Source organism: Scardinius erythrophthalmus (genome assembly GCF_964197995.2).
Source record: "Scardinius erythrophthalmus genome assembly, chromosome: 16".
NCBI lineage: Eukaryota > Metazoa > Chordata > Actinopteri > Cypriniformes > Leuciscidae > Scardinius > Scardinius erythrophthalmus.
In genome coordinates this window covers 37,485,918-37,505,099 of record NC_138236.1, presented here as the reverse complement: position 1 = coordinate 37,505,099, position 19,182 = coordinate 37,485,918, and the positions used below count along the sequence as shown (strand labels likewise).

At 39.4% G+C, this 19,182-nt stretch overlaps 1 protein-coding gene across 1 annotated transcript in view; it reads right to left on the bottom strand.

Annotated features, from left to right (window-relative positions):
- The window catches only part of grik2 (glutamate receptor, ionotropic, kainate 2), a 229,396-nt gene that overhangs the window by 149,107 nt on the left and 61,107 nt on the right, over window positions 1-19,182 (bottom strand). Inside the window, exons 2-4 of the mRNA XM_081388117.1 lie at window positions 17,995-18,162; window positions 16,305-16,562; window positions 6,837-7,018 (exon numbers count right to left, since the gene is read on the bottom strand). Of these exons, the coding sequence (XP_081244243.1) occupies window positions 6,837-7,018; window positions 16,305-16,562; window positions 17,995-18,162 (608 nt within the window). The remainder of the gene's footprint in view (window positions 1-6,836; window positions 7,019-16,304; window positions 16,563-17,994; window positions 18,163-19,182) is intronic.

Genomic DNA, 19,182 nt, shown 5'->3' with positions numbered 1-19,182 from the left:
CATTAATCAATCTAGTTCATTTTTAAACAAAAAGGAAAAGAGGTTATGATATCTATCAGAAATTATAATACTTCCAAAAATACTTTTTAAATGTATATTTAAATATTTAATATTAAATTGTGTGCATATACTAATACGCATCATTTTTACTTGGTAGTTTGTCAGTGACTCCTACTTATTCAGTCAGTTGTCACGCTACGGCAAGGATGAAGCAGAGAGAGAATCCAAGTGCAAGCATACATTTAATAAAACAAACAGGAAATCCAGGCGGAACACGGAACTCAGGACAAGAACAGGTAACAGTACATTAAACAACGACCGACAACCAACAACTGAAGCACAGAGGTTTAAATACACAGACAAACAAGCTAAACAAGATAACAAGGGGGTGTGGCTAATTAGAAACACCTGGGAGAACTAATAAGCAAGAAAAACTACAAAGGACTACAAAAACATGACACAGAACAGGAAATAACAAAAGAGCACACAAGACAAGGGAAACACAGGACAGGAAACATTACATAGCCCCCCACCTAAGGAGTGGATTCCAGACACTCCTCAGAAAATAAAAGTCCAGGAGGGTGGTGGGTCTGAGGCGGATCCGGGGGCGGGACGGGGGGCCAGGCCCGTGGAGCGGAAGAGGGCCTGAAGACTCCGGCAGGGCAGAAGGCCAGGGCGGAGCAGGCTGTGCAGGTGACCAGGGCGGAGCAGGCTGTGCAGGCGGCCAGGGCGGAGCAGGCTGTGCAGGCGGCCAGGGCGGAGCAGGCTGTGCAGGCGGCCAGGGCGGAGCAGGCTGTGCAGGCGGCCAGGGCGGAGCAGGCTGTGCAGGCGGCCAGGGCGGAGCAGGCTGTGCAGGCGGCCAGGGCGGAGCAGGCTGTGCAGGCGGCCAGGGCGGAGCAGGCTGTGCAGGCGGCCAGGGCGGAGCAGGCTGTGCAGGCGGCCAGGGTGGAGGCGACCCTTCAGGCGGCCAGGGAGGAGACGACCCTTCAGGCGACCATGGCACAGGAACAGACATGGGCTCAGAGGAGACCATCTTGTCCGAAGATACAGGCGTGGTTTCGGCCATCCTGTCCAAAGACACAGGCGTGGAGTTGGCCATCTTGTCCGAAGACCTCTCGGGCGGCCACGGCGGTGAAGACCCGTCGGGCGACCACGGCGGTGAAGACCCCTCGGGCGGCCACGGCGGTGAAGACCCGTCGGGCGACCACGGCGGTGAAGACCCCTCGGGCGGCCACGGCGGTGAAGACCCTTCGGGCGGCCACGGCGGAGAAGACCCTTCGGGCGGCCACGGCGGAGAAGACCCTTCGGGCGGCCACGGCGGAGAAGACCCTTCGGGCGGCCACGGCGGTGAAGACCCTTCGGGCGGCCACGGCGGTGAAGACCCTTCGGGCGGCCACGGCGGTGAAGACCCTTCGGGCGGCCACGGCGGTGAAGACCCTTCGGGCGGCCACGGCGGTGAAGACCCTTCGGGCGGCCACGGCGGTGAAGACCCTTCGGGTGGCCACGGCGGAGAAGACCCTTCGGGCGGCCACGGCGGTGAAGACCCTTCGGGCGGCCACGGCGGTGAAGACCCTTCGGGCGGCCACGAACCTTCAGGTGGCCAGGGCGGATCGGACTGGTCCGGAGGTGTATTGCCCCCCCCCAAAATTTTCTTGGGGAGGCTCCCCAGTAAAGAGTCCTGGACCAGCGATGAAGAGGGCTTTGAACTGGGCAAGACCAAAGGCGAAGAGGGCTTTGAGCTGGGCAGGACCAGCGGCGAAGAGGGCTTTGAGCTGGGCAGGACCAGCGGTGAAGAAGGTTCTGTGCTGGGCAGCGATGAGAGCTCTGTGCTGGGCAGATCCAGCGGTGAGGGCTCTGTGCTGGGCAGATCCAGCGGTGAGGGCTCTGTGCTGGGCAGATCCAGCGGTGAGGGCTCTGTGCTGGGCAGATCCAGCGGTGAGGGCTCTGTGCTGGGCAGATCCAGCGGTGAGGGCTCTGTGCTGGGCAGATCCAGCGGTGAGGGCTCTGTGCTGGGCAGATCCAGCGGTGAGGGCTCTGTGCTGGGCAGATCCAGCGGTGAGGGCTCTGTGCTGGGCAGATCCAGCGGTGAGGGCTCTGTGCTGGGCAGATCCAGCGGTGAGGGCTCTGTGCTGGGCAGATCCAGCGGTGAGGGCTCTGTGCTGGGCAGATCCAGCGGTGAGGGCTCTGTGCTGGGCAGATCCAGCGGTGAGGGCTCTGTGCTGGGCAGATCCAGCGGTGAGGGCTCTGTGCTGGGCAGATCCAGCGGTGAGGGCTCTGTGCTGGGCAGATCCAGCGGTGAGGGCTCTGTGCTGGGCAGATCCAGCGGTGAGGGCTCTGTGCTGGGCAGATCCAGCGGCGAAGAGGGCTCTGAGCTGGGCGGAACCAGCGGCGAAGAGGGCTCTGAGCTTGGCGGAACCAGCGGCGAAGAGGGCTCTGAGCTGGGCGGAACCAGCGGCGAAGAGGGCTCTGAGCTGGGCGGAACCAGCGGCGAAGAGGGCTCTGAGCTGGGCGGAACCAGCGGCGAAGAGGGCTCTGAGCTGGGCGGAACCAGCGGCGAAGAGGGCTCTGAGCTGGGCGGAACCAGCGGCGAAGAGGGCTCTGAGCTGGGCGGAACCAGCGATGAAGAGGACTCTGAGCTGGGCGGGACCAGCGGCGAAGGAGACTCTGGGCTGGCCTGAAGTGCAGGCTTAGCTGGACTGGCGTGAAGCTCTGGATAAGCAGAAGCGACGTGAACCGTCTCTGGATCAGCAGAAGCGACGTGAACAGTCTCTGGATCAGCAGAAGCCACGTGAACAGTCTCTGGATCAGCAGAAGCGACGTGAACAGTCTCTGGATCAGCAGAAGTGACGTGAACAGTCTCTGGATCAGCAGAAGTGCGCTCTGAGCTTGACGAAACCAGTGGCGGCGAAGATGCGGCTGAACTGGACGGGACGTGAAGATCAGGTGTTGACCTTGCGTGCCACGGGAGGAAGCTCTTCAGACATCTGGAGAGTGCCTCTCTCCAATCCAGACCGGAGAGATTGGGAAGCTCCCTTGGGTCAACCTCCCTAGCCCCCAGCCGGTAACACACTTTAATTGCCTCGTCACCCAGAGAGCAAGAGGCAGCTAGAGGAATAAATCCCCAGGTGTACTGGATCAGATCGAGGCTATCCAGGGCCAAGGCCGCGATCTGTCCAGCAAACTCCCGGGTCAGGCTGTGAAAATCAGGCATGACGTGAAGAGACTCAGGCTTTGCAGGCATGACACAAAGAGACTCATTAAATGCTGCTGGATTCATCGTTTGGTCGGTCGTTCTGTCACGCTACGGCAAGGATGAAGCAGAGAGAGAATCCAAGTGCAAGCATACATTTAATAAAACAAACAGGAAATCCAGGCGGAACACGGAACTCAGGACAAGAACAGGTAACAGTACATTAAACAACGACCGACAACCAACAACTGAAGCACAGAGGTTTAAATACACAGACAAACAAGCTAAACAAGATAACAAGGGGGTGTGGCTAATTAGAAACACCTGGGAGAACTAATAAGCAAGAAAACTACAAAGGACTACAAAAACATGACACAGAACAGGAAATAACAAAAGAGCACACAAGACAAGGGAAACACAGGACAGGAAACATTACATCAGTAGGTTTCATCTTGTGGTGGCCACAGTTGAATATTATTCTTTTCAAATCTAGACAGGCAAACTCAGACAGGCAAATATAACATAAAATAGATTTTAGTCTGCAGGAATTTAGAGTTAGGATTCTGTGAAATAAAGTAGGTGTACATTTCCACAGAATTTCATTTAGGCTGGTTATCTAAACTAGCTGCAATTCATCCTATTTATTTCATTGTAACTCTGTGCTCTTGTACGGCTAGTTTATACCACCCAAAGCTAATCTCAGTCAATTCTTTGCTCTCCAAATGCTCTCACCTTGACTAGAAATATTAATTGTAAGAACTGTTGAGTCCTGCTGGATTATTTGCAAGTGGTTTAGTAGGTAGGCCTACACATCACATTGTAGACCGAGTTTTCCTCACAAGAAAAACGTAAATTAGCACGATTAGCATGATTACCACAATTAGTCAATCGATTTAATCTTTTTTTGTGCCAGTTAAGTGAAATAAAGTAGCCAATATTTTTTTAAGGTATTAGCACACATATTTTAAGTTAGTAGTAGACCTCAAATACAGTTCCATGTCTTAAGAAAAACTAAAACTGCAAGACCACTACACAAGAACTACTGTGATCCAATGCAATGGCTAAAACCTTCAAATTTTTTTATCCTGGATGTACTGATCCCCCAACACAAATAATTGACTGGGAATTGTGTTTCATTTGTCAGAATAATACTCAAGAGCCACTCAGATGCCCATCAAATTGTCAAGGGCATGTCAATACTGAACGTTACAAAAATCTGGCAGAGAATCTATTAAAATTTGATGAACTTAAACAACTCCCGATATCTCTACAGATTGCACGGTTAGATGAAGGGAAAGGTATAGAGGCCACATTTATTAGGAATTATTGTATCACCATTGGTGAATTGCTTTGGTAGAGACCAGACAAAGATCAGCTCTTAATCACTTGTCACTGTGATGTCTAATTTTGATCACATAACATGAATTTACAGATAATTCATTAACCCATGTACAGTAATATTTAGTATTACAGGAGCAAATTTTAAAGAGTTTAAAGACCTTCTTTGTGAAAGTGTGCTCATATTTACATGTATTTATGGTGAAATATTTTATTGCATTTTATGTTTCTGGCAGCTTTTAATCCATTTTCCCATTACAAAATCCATTTTTGGGGTCAAATTTCAAGCGCCTACGGTCCTAAATCTGATCAGACCCCCTTTGTGAGCCTTCCTACCAAATTTGATGCTTTTATCGCAAAGTGATCGATTTTTGCGCTTAACCGCCCTACTAGTGAAAGCATGACACATAGACAAGGGAACCAATCGGAAAAAGACACACGAACAAGGGAAGCACGTGAGAGGAACATGAAACATGGCCAAGGGAAACTACAAAATAAAAGACATGAAAACAAACTTGAACTAAAACCCAACCAAACGTGACACCCTCACTGCCTGGTATTGTTTCGTGTTGTTGGCTTGTTCTATGGATTACCTGCATTTGAGTTATTTAATAAACCTTGTTTCATTTGATACTTTTGCCATTTCTTCATCTTCATTACACACATATACTTCTAGATTGAGTTAATTGCATGACAAAACCATGAGTAGCAATTTATCACATTATATACTCCTATAAGTATGCATATTATCTAAATTATATCTTTGGACCATACCCTTATAAAGTATTCAAGCAATTCTGGTGTTGATTCATGCGGAGCTTAGGAAATTCTTAGTACACCAAAAGATGTTTTACCGTTGTTGTTGTGTGTGTGTTTTGTGCTGTGTTGTGTTGGATGGTTAATTTTTTAAGAACAGATGAAAAGGCTGTACTGAACGTTCCTGTAGAGACTAAGTTATTGCACCAGGCAAATGCCTTGAGATAAACTGGTTTTGTTGATCTGCTTAGCTTTGGCTGGAACTCTGACAATTGTTGAGAATTGTTTCTAGTTTCTGACTTGAACTAAAAGTTGATTCTCAATAAGCTATTGTGCTTGCAGCTCTACTTGAAGAGGCTTCAATCCTTTACAATACAACACAATATAATACAATTCTGAGTCTCAATATAGCATTTAGTGAGTTCTTCAATTCCTCTGGGAAAAGACACAAAGTTCAACAAAACCACTGCCTTGATTGAGACAGAATAAATTATTCTCTCGTTTTGTATCACTCAGTACATTAAATGAATAATGTTACATTACATTAGAAACTCTGGTTCCACACTTTAGTAGTGTACCTTTGTACTCTTTCATGTTTACAATAAACAATGCAAATACTTTAGTCACATATTTGTCAGGCTGAAAATCTGAAGGTACAGGTGTAAAATATGGGCAAATCTATATGTCTGTTTGTCTGCCTGCTAAACTTCAAACTTTGAAAGTATTTTACAATTTCAAACTAGGTTTTGTCAAATCAACTTTTAAAGTTTGTCTTCATGGACCTTCAGTTTGTAGTTAAAAACAACCAGTTTTCTCATTTCTACTGCTGACTTTCACTATCAGTGGACATACATGGATTACAGGAGACTGCTGTCATTCTTCCGTAAAATACTGAACTTTTCTGCCGCATCTCAAATAATGTATCGTGTTTATTAGCATTCTGTTGTGGAAATTACTGTTGGGATTTTTCTTTTGTTTACTTTACGCAACTCATTTTTCATATTTCATATCACACAGGCTCTTTACTGACATTCATCTTCTTGGTAAATAAATACACCAAACTTTTGACAACTTTAATATTTTATGAAGCATTTTCATACTTTAAAAGGTAGTAAAACTGAAAGTATGGGTCTAGGATAGTGCTAAAACAATAAAATCGATACATAAACGGCTTGGGAATTACTTAGCACAGATAAGCATGGCTAGAGTGACATTTGCTTGGGACTGAGAGCTCAGCAGTGCTGTGTTTGTACAGTTATAAAACTTTATCTTTCCTTAGCAGAATAGTGTAACATTAAATGTTACTTTAAAAGACAATTAAAAAAACATCTATTACATTCTCTTGGACGAATATCCATAATTTTGTGTATTTAAATTTCTGTGCAATAATTTTCTGTAGGCCTATACATTTGTGTCACGCTTACAGATTATTGAGTAGGCCGTATCATTCAGTCTTGTTCTGTAAGTCAATCATTTATTTGATAAATATTTGATATTACTGTTATGATTATATGTGTCGTTGAGTGTGAAATGAGATAATGAAGTGACTCACCTGTTTAAGGATGCCAGCTGCCATCTCATGACCACAGTCAAAGATCACATGAAACTCTTTTCCTCGTTTCATTTCTTTAAGAAGGGGCTTGGCATCTTTTGTGTCTGCTGGTAGCTGCCGGATTTTTAATCGGATGTTGTAACGAGATGGAGCCTTGATGAGCTCCTGTAATCGAATCAGACCTAAGCAGGAGAGAGAGAGACAGAACGAGAGAGAGAATATAAAGTAGGTTATTACAATATTACAGGAATAGTTCACCAAAAAGTTTTAATTCTGTCATCATTTTCTTCCTCCTGATGTTGTTACAATTAGTTTTTTTCTTTCATGGAACACAAAAGAATAAGAATCATTTATATGGTCACCAAATATTGAAGCAAAATAACTATCTTATCACTCTAGCTTTAATGTGGACTATTCGGCATTAAGGTATTATTCCCTTTATTTTATGGAGAAGAGCAGCTAGGACAATCTATTTTTTTGAAAACAACAACATTAAGCTAGTAAATGATGGCAGAATTGTCATTTGTGGGTGAAATTTCCATTTAAATATACAACAGAGCATCTGAAATATAATTTGGAGCCATCTATATGAAAGCTCATTTCATTTCATTCTTATCTTTCTAATAAGAAGAAGAAAGCTACAGATAAACATATGGATGGATGTTTAAAGTCAAAGTTTTGGGGGGAAATTAAATTGTTAAGCTGTATTTCCTCTCGCTATCTGCAGTATCTCACTTCTAACTCTCTTGCTCTCTTCTCTATTAACTACTTCCCAGTGAAATGTTGGACACTCCTGTCAATGAAATGCCACCTCATAATGTGAAACATCACATTCCCACTTCAAAAGGTCATCAGCTGAAAAGATTATATCTAGGTTGCCCTCAAAAACCCATCGCACTCATTTTCTTCACAACAAGAGTTGATCAAATATACAGACCCAACAAGGAACCACAGATTTAGGGCCAGATTTACTAACAGCTAATACTAATTAGTTAAAACTAATAACTACTCTCAGGATTTACTAAAGACACGCAGTGAAAAATTTGCGCTGAAAATGCGTGGACAGGGTTATTTTTGCGGCTGACATTATTGCATATGCATTTGTAGGAGTTTTAAAATGTATGGGATGAGAGTATTTGAATGAATCACGCAAGGTGATTTAAGGTTTGTGCTCGTCAATGTACTGGCTCTTGGTGGATTGTGTTGGTCATTATGGAAATGATCCGGCTGCGTCTGTGTTCTTTAATGTACGCGTCGTCTGTCCCAGCTGCGCTATTTTGGGATTGTGCTCTCACGCTTATTTGTTCTGTTTAGTAAAGCTGGCCCTTAGTTTCTTACTGAATCTATTTCCACTTTGGTCCAGTCCCAAATGCCACAAGACTGTAAGGCGTCCCATTTTTGATTCAGAAGGGTGCTCACTGCTCACACACATCTGCTGTGGACTTAGAAAGACCGCTAAGGCTATTTGGAACAAGACAATTATTTGTATGCAAAACCTTTGTTTCCTACACTGTAAAAAATATTTTCATGATTTGTTATCACAACTTTTAATCTTTTGTCAAATCAACTTAGATAATTAATGTGGTTCAGATAACATATATTTTGAAGTTCTATTTATTAAACCATAATCTTTTGTCAAATCAACTTAGATGATGTTGTTCAGATAACATATATTTTGAGTTTCTATTTATTAAACCAATCTCTTTGTTGCATTAACTCAATTTTTTAATTTCATTTTTAAGTTAAACCTTTAACTTAAAAATGTAAGTTACCTGGTTGCCTTAAAATTTTGAGTTCATTGAAATTAAAAAATTGAGTTAATGCAACAAAGAGATTGGTTTTATAAATAGAAACTCAAAATATATGTTATCTGAACAACATTATCTAAGTTGATTTGACAAAAGATTATGGTTTAATAAATAGAACTTCAAAATATATGTTATCTGAACCACATTAATTATCTAAGTTGATTTGACAAAAGATTAAAAGTTAAGATAACAAATCATGAAAATATTTTTTACAGTGTACCTGTACCTAAACTCCTGCAAAACTCCAAAAACATCACTGCAGTTTCCAGCTGAAATTAACACTAGTGGCAGTAAAACCAACAACCTTTATTTCTTTATGTCTTTATTAAGTGACAGATTATCAATTATTATAAAACGTATTATGAGTTCCAGTCCTTGATTCTGATTGGTCAATAGCTTTTTTATTCGATTCAACCAATGGTTCTATGTATCACTACACAACAACCCCTAGCAACCACTCTTAGCAACGTAAACATATGTTTGTTCTCACTGATATTGTTCATTTAAGCTAGAGAGTTGTAAGAGATCGTGTAGCGAGTGTACCTGCATTTACAGTAGATATAGCATTTACCTTCAGGACAGTCCTATATTCGTAATAAAAATCTGTTAGAATGTCCGCTGTGATATCTTGTCCTTTTAACAGTTAAGGGTTTTTTCCGTGCCCTGACACAAGTTTCAGTTATTTCAATATAAAAGTCTTCTCTACTGATACACTCAGTCTTTGTATATTCTTTTAATATTTGTTTTGTGTGGTAACCGTTTTATGAAAGCAATAAGGTACTCGAGGCGAGTGCTGTATCGTGAATAAGTCACGGCTGACTCCGCTTTGCGTCGCGCCTAACGTGCCTTCAGCCGTAAATACATAAATACTTGTTTTGTTTGCACAGTTCCTTAACAACACTCCATTATGTCCTCAAATTGCTTCTATCATAGAGCATTATTTGTAAACTAATACATTTTAATGTTTGCATCACATAACCAGCTCTATATGTACGGCTTTTCTGATGTAGTAAACTTGCTCGATAGCTCACCGTCCAGGTGAGTGTGATTAAACTCTGGGGAGAGAGAGAATGATGATTGTGCGGAAGCTGAGCGTGAGCTTGGTGTCACTGTGACATTAGATTTGTGGCTAAGGCAGTACTGACGGCAAAATAGGCTACAGAATAGTTCGTTCTGTATTGACAGGTGCAATATTTGAAAATCAACAATTATTTATTATTATTTTTTTAAATTACATTTATATCTGCATTTATATCAAAACCTAGAGATTTTCAAACATCAAAATGTAATTTATTAATTTGTATTCGTGTCAAAATGACATATAAACATCTTTTCCTATTCTATTTTGCCTGGAAACACTTCCAACACGCTTGCGTGTCGCGTAAAAAATAGGCGTCGGTTCTATTTCTAGCATGCACGCGTTTTCCGCGCAGGCAGTGTGCAAGCTCTAACCTGTTAACATGGGAGCTGAAATAAAAACAGACACGCCACGCAGCAAGTGTGTAGCCGGCCTTAGAGTTATGTGTAAACTTTAACTAACCTTAACACAACCTTTCAGCTGGTCAGGCTGGGCGAGCATCTTAAACCAGATAAATCCAGCTCTATCCCTGTAGGTCAAGGTAACAAAACAACTTCTGCTGAGAGATACACTGCCTTAATTTGCATGAAAAAAAGAAAAAAAAAACGTCCACGCTGGCGGTTTCGCTGATTTGGCTGGTCGGCCATCTGATCTCCCAGCCTGACCAGCAGACAAGCCTACAAAACCTGACCAGCCTAAGCAGTGTGGCCAAGCTGGGAGACCAGAAAACCATCTGCCTGGTTTAAGTGTTCGTTTGTTTGTTTGATTTTTCGGCAGAGCTGCTGATTCTGTACAGACACTTGAATTACAGGTTAAAAACGTTTGCTAATAACAACATAAAATAAGACAGAAATGACAAGCTTTTAAAATGCACACACTGTAGAAGCATAGATCATTTACTTTGCATGCAGTGATAAAATGTTTTTGATAACTCATGAATACGGCGTCTTGTGGGTCACAGGTTTAATCTTCTAACTCTGCATGTGGTGATCTACGGATTGTGTCTAATACCTCAATGTAAAACATTATCAATCAAATAGCGATCAATAAGTTATGAGAAACTGTGTTTTTACATTGCTTTAACTCATCAAAATAGGTTAAGCAGTTTCCAACTTTTTTATGTTATACAAGTTTCAACTCAATTTTTAAGTCAGTTTAATACAATTTAAGTTGAAATGACTTAAACATCCAAGTTGATTGTACTTAAAAAATGTAAGGCAGCAACTGTTTGTTGATTCATATTTAACAAAGCATATATATTTCAGCAGCTCAAACGTTTATTAAAACCACTGTCCCGTGATAAATATCCAGATATACTCTGTGGTTGACTGGAAAAGTGCCGCTATTAGCCAGTGATGTGAGATGAATGCAACTTCCCTTTGGCATTAATTGAAGAGGAAAGTGAAAGCTGGTTTCTGAGTTCTCCAGGCAGGAAGGTCAAGGCTAATGTAGCCTTGACTGTACGGGCTTAATTATCTGTGACTAAATGTGTAGAGAAAATTGAACCAGATAAAAAATCAGGTCACATGTATGACAAAATGCAAAGGTTTTACACTTAGAAGAAACATCTACACCATTGTCTTGTTAATATCAAATGAATTCTGAGATCTGGAAAGACATTTGAGAACTTCATCCTGTGAATATAAGAGCTCCTTCTGTAAAGTTAAGAGCAGGCTTGGCTGTGATGAAGCAATGAAACCTCGCATGAATGATTTCCAATGGATTATTGTGCAGTTTCATCAACTCTTTTCAAATCAATGCTCGCTGTCAGTTTCTTAGCCTGCATTTAAAAAATATATATTTAAAGGATTTGGCTGGAATTATATTATCTTTAAGTTCAATTAAACTGTAATTTTACCCCAGACATAATCATCCACTCATTTAAAAATGCATTATTAGTTTAAATTTAGCACATAAGCAGTGAAGAGGCTCAGATTACAATGGTTGGCATTAAAATGATATCAAGACTATGAATTATTTCGTAGCAATAAAAACGGCCATTTCAAAGCACCAGTTTTCAAAGCAATTATCAGGACATTACAGCAAATCCCTAAAAAATGATGCGTGTTTGGAAACATGGCAGCGCAGCTGTCTAAACTGTGCTGTGGGCACGGTTACAGCACATGATGGGCTGTGCAAAGCACCACTGGACTCGTGCACTCAAGCAGAAACAAGTGAAATGGTGAAATGTTTCAATGAACGCAATTTTCTTTCTCATGCTGACGTACTGAAACAGGAAGTTAGGTTTAAATAGCCAATAGCTTATCAGGCACTATGCAAAATACATTTTGTGCTAATCAACCTTATGCCACAAATACTGGCGATTGAGCTTAACTTGGACCGTAAATATTGGGGGGGGGGTGTCACAATGTATCACAATACAAAAATGCAACAATATGTATCGTGGATAGTGACAATATGTATTGTCTATAGTTCACCCAAAATTCAAATTACTGTGAGAAAAATTTCAAGTTTACAGCACTTTAGTGTCAGTACTACATTAAATTACTATATAATGTCAAATATAATGTATAATAATGCAATGGGGATGCAATATTTGTGGGTCCTGATAATGCCAAATGTCTGATGTTACCAGTAAAAAGTGGCCTACATTATTTTAAATAGTCAGTGAGAGAGATCAAGCATATTAGTCTAAATAATTCTGTATTTTCAGCTTCAGAATCATGAATATTGTTATTCTGGCGTCTCTATTGTCCTGTGCTTTGGGTTTCAACACCAATTCCAATCCTATTCATTTACACCCACAATGTAACACCAAATTTAGCATTTTAATCAACAGTTCATTGTTAACCTTTTATCATATGTCTTGGAGTATCGCAATAATATTGTATCGTGAGTTCAGATTCGTGATATGTATCGAATCGTGACATGAGGGTTTTGTTACAACCCTAGTAAATATTCCTTTAGACTACACAGTGGTCATTGATGAAGATATTAATTTGGGGCATTTAGTAACACTTTTTCAATCTTTCTACCTCCCAACGAATGTTGATTTGCGAGCACTGTTCCTCTCTGCAGTTTGTCCATGGATGGCATATGCATAATGTGTTTCCCTTGACACACTAAATAATTTATCTGCATTTGTTTTCTGCAATGCAGATACACACTATGTTAGACGGATCACATTTACTTTGACAACTCACATAGCAAAGTATAAATTATCAGAGCTCTTTTATAGTTGACACATCCTTCTAATAGAGCTAATTTTACTCATCGCTACAGTGGTACATATGAGCTTAAGCTCCTGTTTCATTGCTTTGTGTCTATGCTGTGTCTATATCAGTGTATATTCTTCAAGAAACAAAAGGTTCTTTATTGGCATCTGTGGTTCCATGGAGAACCTTTATCATTCCATGGAATCTTATCATAAAAAAAGGTATTTATTGTGAAAAAAGTTTCTTTAGATTATTTAAATGTTCTTTACACTTAGAGCTGTTCACTGAAAGGTTCTCTGGTTAAACCAAAATGGTTCTTCCAAGGCATCATCGCAAAAACCCTGTTTTAGAACCTTTATTTGTAAAAGTCTATGGCATGTGAAAAAATGCTGTGTGCGATCCCACTCATTTCAAACCCAACACTGAAGTCAACAGCTGAGCAGTGTTGACAGAGCTTTGTGTTGCAGGCTTCCAGTCCACTTCTGCCATTTCAGAGCTGAGCCATTAGGGAATGCTATTATAGCTATTGATTTGCTTGTTTGCATTCGTTCATGAAGTTGTTGTACAGAGTGGAGAGAAAGACTCCAGGTGTGATTCTAAGGCAGACCTCGGGACAACCAGTTTTTGACGAATCAGTGTGTGTGAACATTTAACCATTCTTATATCTTATTTTTAGCTTCTAGCTCATCCAAGCCCATTTAAAGTCAAAATAATATAGTAGTTACATTTACATTTATTCATTTAGCAGAAGCTTTTATGCAAAGGGACTTACAAATAGTTACAAACAAGTGGGAAAAGTTGCTTCCGCCACAGATTGAAGCTCTGCTATAGTTAAAAAGTGTCCAGTCCTCCGTTACTAACTCAAAAATGTCCCATTACAACTAATACTGGGTTGTCTGAGACGTTATTGTAAGTAACAAGGATGCAGCAAGATTGTGTGAGATTTATTTCATACGACAGTTCAATAAACAAGAAGTTGACAAAAATAATTCCAAACAGAGAGACAGCAGAACACCAAACTACTGTAGTGATGTTTCGATCCTGAATGATTCAGGGTTTTGTTGTTGTTCATTTATAAAAAAAATAAAAAATTATGGAAACCTATTTCCTCCACTTAAAAAAACTAAGAAAAAATCATACCTTATTAAATCATAATTATGACACAAAAAGTCTAAATTATGAGATAGTAAATTGATATTGTGAGATACTAAGCCAATATTATGACACAAAAAGTAAGAATTATGACAAATAAAATATAATTATGATATAAAGTCATAGTTATGGAACGGTTCAAAATTAAAAATTGTTATATGACTATCTCCTAATTTCAACTTTTTATCTCATAATTGTGACTTTATCGAAGAATTATACCATAGCATCTCATAATTTTTCTCAACAACTTTTTATGTCAGAATTATGACTTTTTAGGCCATAATTATGATTTACAACATATTGTTTGTGTGTATAAGAAAAGGGCTTCCATAGTTATTGAATAAATCAGTTGAGTGAATGATTCAGTTACTTACTCATAAAGAGAGTCACTTGTGAATGATTCAATGTGAATGATTCAAACTTTTTGAACAAATTAGTTCAAATTTCATTAGTTTGCATTAGTTAATTTATTAACTAACATGAACTAACAATGAGCAATACATTTGTTACAGTATTTATCAATCTTTGTTAATGTTAGTTAATACAAGTAAAGCTGTTCATTGTTTGTTCATGTTAGTTGCCAGTGCATTAACTAATGTTAACAACATTTGAATAAAGTATTAGTAAATGTTGAAATGTTTCTATGAACGCAGTTTTCTTTCTCGTGCTGACGTACTGAAACAGGAAGTTGGGTTGGGCATATCAAAGTCCATGTGCTTATTTTTAAAGGAACACTCCACCGTTTTTTGAAATAGGGCTTATTCACCTTCTTTCCTACATTTAGATAGATGGGCAAATGCATTTTTGTCTCAGTGCATGCATTGTTGTAGTTTGACAGGGTCGGTGCTAGCTTAGCTTAGCATAATGAATGGAATCCTTTGTTGCCAGCTAGCATGTCCTGAGTAAAAGTGATATAAAAAAAAAAAACAAAAAAAAAACACCTAATTACTTCTTGTGGCCTGCGTATTCACAACGAGTACAAATAGCGATGCAGATTAACACTAGGCGATTTCCTAGGCAGATATTGACTTATATATTAAGGACTATATTAGGGGGAAGCACAGGCGAAGCACTGCTACTTGGGCGTGATATCTCTGCGCCCAAGTAGCAGTGCTTCGCCTGTGCTTCCCCCAAATATAGTCCCAAGTCAATATCTGCATAGGATATCGCCTAGTGTTAATCTGCATCGCTATTTGTACTCGTTGTGAATAAGCAGGCCACAAGAAGTAATTAGGTGGGTTTTTTAATTTTTTTATATTACTTTTACTCTGGACATGCTAGCTGGCAACAAAGGATTCCATTCATTATGCTAAGCTAAGCTAGCACCGACCCTGTCAAACTACAACAATGCATGCACTGAGACAAAAATGCATTTGCCCACCTATCTAAATGTAGGAAAGAAGGTGAATAAGCCCTATTTCAAAAAACGGTGGAGTGTTCCTTTAAATAGCCAATAGCCTATCAGGCACTATGCAAAATTAATTTTGTGGCAATCAACCTTATGCCACAAATACTGTCGATTGAGTACTTGTCGATCGAACGTGTCCAACCGTAAATATTGGGGGTGTAACAATATATCATGTCACAATATATCACAATGCAAAAATGCAACAATATGTATCGTTGATAGTGACAACATGCATTGTGTATAGATCACGCAAAATTAAAAATTACTTTGTGAGAAAATGCCAAATGTCTGATGTTACCAGTATAAAGTGGCCCACGTTATTTTAAATATATCTAGTCAGTGACCGAATACAAGCATATTCGTCTAAAATAGTTCTGTATTTTCAGCTTCAGAATCATTATTAAATCATGCTAATTAATGTAGTTAACTAATGATAACTAATGAACCTTATTGTAAAGTGTTACCTAAAGATCTTTAGTAAATCTAAGCGATGTGCCTTTTTGCTTTATTGGGCCACATTCATATGGACACAGTGTCACAGAATAAAATTGTGTTGTTGCTGTGCAGAATTGTGAATAAGGCTGAGTGAATGCTTTGGGGAATCTGGCAGCAAAGCCTGGATTTGGCAAGTTTGCTCCCGAGGCGACCTCTGGCATATGGCGTATGTACCGCTCGCTGTGGAAGCACTTGCTGCCTACTGTTCTCACAGAGCCTGTCAACCAGCGGGGTTTGGCCATACTGAAGTCCAGACGGAGACCAGGGAATGGTGCAAAGCCCAGGCCAAAGGGTCAGTCTGCCTAAGGACTGTTGGAGAATAATCAGAACACGAAACCGTTGAGCTCTCACCTGTGCTGTCATCGTAAACCACAGTGACCGTTTTCCACTTGAAGAAGTGAACCAAGTCTAAGATGGCTCTGCTGAGGGAGGAGAAGTCTGGGTAAAGGCTGACGTAGAAGGAGTCACGGTTGTCTGACACTTGGTGCTTCCACTTGGTCTGGATGTGCGGCACCCCGAGAGCGTTACAGATGGACTGCACCGCGTTGGCCGAGGAACTGTGGGACGGGCCGAAGATGGCCGCCACACCCAGAGAGAGCTGGTCACAAGCTGGAATAATACAATACAAAAGAGAGAAAAATACAGTTTTATTAACTTTCTGTTACTTTCTGGGCTCTAGGTTTCCAGAGCAGTCTGCACACTGAATGTTGTTATGAAATAGGTTACACTTTATTTTAAGGTGTCATTGTTACAGTGTACTTACTATAGGGTTAGGGTAGGATTAGGGTTTGGTTGAGGGTTAGTTGCATGTAATTATGCATAATTTACTGTGGTAAGTACATGGAACATATGTAATAAGGACACTGTAAGATAAAAATATAATAAAATGGAATGGCTGGAGAGAGAGCACAAAATGAATGTGTGTGCCTTTAAACAACGGAAATAACTGTTCGACACTAGAGATTGCTTATTCAAAGCAAAGGCGTAGCTTGATGACGCCGTGATTTCGCTAGAGAGCAGTGGAGCTTTATCATGACCTCTTCTGCTCATATATGTGGGGTAACAGGTCAGATACATTTGAGTGTGTTGAAAGTTATGCTATAATGCTACTCTGTTTGGTTCGCTACTATGCGGCTACTATGAGACACTTGTTACACACTGCAGTGAGCTATATCGATATTAGGTATGGTAAACATGGTACTTATCAAGAAAACGAGATTTAAACAATGATTAGTTTTCTGTCGATGAATGTATCCAAACGGTTGCTCTCCTGTCTAATAAAACACATAAAATATTAAAGCGTCTTTGATGTTTCCAAAAATCGGAAATCGAGGGAAACGCGGGTATGATGTCATTGATAGGTGACGCATGAACCGTGTCCTGGTTAAAACTGCTTATTTCTCTGGATTTAAACATTCTTAGAAACATTTGGGATAATGTAAGTACACAAGTCAACTAAATATATAAGATTTTAATCCTAAAAACTTACATTGTGTGCCTTTAACTTTTTTGTATTTGATATTTTGTTATAATACAATGTCCAATCCGCATTGTGTTACTTCCATTGTCCAAAATAATATTTATTCCAAACTCTGAACTCATTTGCTTTTATTACCCATAATTATTTTGGCAATGCCACTGTGTTTTAATTGCATCTTTGTAATCTTTAAATAAACTGGCATGGAAAAAAAAGTTACAGCGGCAGCGGCTAATGGAGTGTGTAATCATTATAAGAGAATTCAGATGTTTCCCCAGCGTGTAAATGACATATGATTGCAGCCTGCAAACCTGTCTCAGGGGTATCAGTAGTTCACTGAATCACCCCTTCTGACTCATTACCTAAAACCAATCAATTCTCTCTGCATCTGCACCAGACGGCTACTGATGTCCCCTGTGGTTAAATGAATTCAATCTAAAGCCTCATATATATATATATATATATATATATATATATATATATATATATATATATATATATATATATATATATATATATATATCTCAGAGCACATTTGTCTGATGGTGTGAGGTCTCGCTTTACCTTTCCTGGAGGCCTCGAAGCTGTCGTGGATGTTTATCCTCTGGATGTCGTATGTAAGTGTGGTGTTTGGCAGTAAAGTTCTGTTCCTGTTGATTGTGTTTAAAGCAAACTTAAAGGCAAGTTCTTCAGCACCTGATGGGCCACTTTCGATGGATTCAAATATCCCCCCTAAAAAGAGAATAAAGAGAAAAACAGTTTTATTAACCTGTTACCATACGGGCCCTAGTTCTCACATTGAATTTTATAATATAATATAATACTCATTGAATAATATAATAAATATTATATTATATTATATTATATTATATTATATTATATTATATTATATTATATTATATTATATTATATTATATTATATTATATTATATTATATTATATAGAAGATACAATATAGAAGATTAGTGACACAATATTCAAACATAAAATAAGTGTAAATTTAATTTGCAAAGTTGGTTTACTGTCAATTTCTGTCATATAACAACAAAAAATCTCTTTTCGACACCCGTAAATAATCTAGTGAAAAAGAAGTACACTATAGCATGCTTTTAAAAAGAGTGCTTATTTCAGTAATAATATACTTTAAAAGAATATGCTTAAGTGTGAACTGAATGTCATGTTTCCAGGTACTTAATTGTATATTAAGTGCAATTAAATGAAAATGCATTAGTTTGCATTTATATTAAATGTATGTATCTGAACTTTAGAGTTTTTTGTGAGGCTTTATATGTAATTTCATAATTATGTGATAAGGTTAAAGTGTATGCCGAATACACTGAAAGCATTTATGTTAAACTAAAACATAATTGAATGTAATTTCTGTCATGTATTTATAAATATATTTGCGATTGAACATTTGTAATGAGGAAATTGCAATTTAGTACATTTTAAATATATTAACTTTAAATGCAATAACACACTACAGTTAAAATTATAATCAACTACTGTAAAAATGTTTTTATATAGTAAACACATAAAATATACTTCCTTAAAGCACAACAACTTTAAAACAATGATTTAACATGTACTTTTTAAAAGAGTGTTACTATTTAAGTATGTTAAAACATAGTCATAAAAATGTACTTTCTTTAAGTGCATTTAAGTGGCCTTTTATTTCATTAATAATGTATTATCTGCAAGTACACTTATGTTCACAAAGGAAGGTGGGAAATAAATACATTTTAACACATA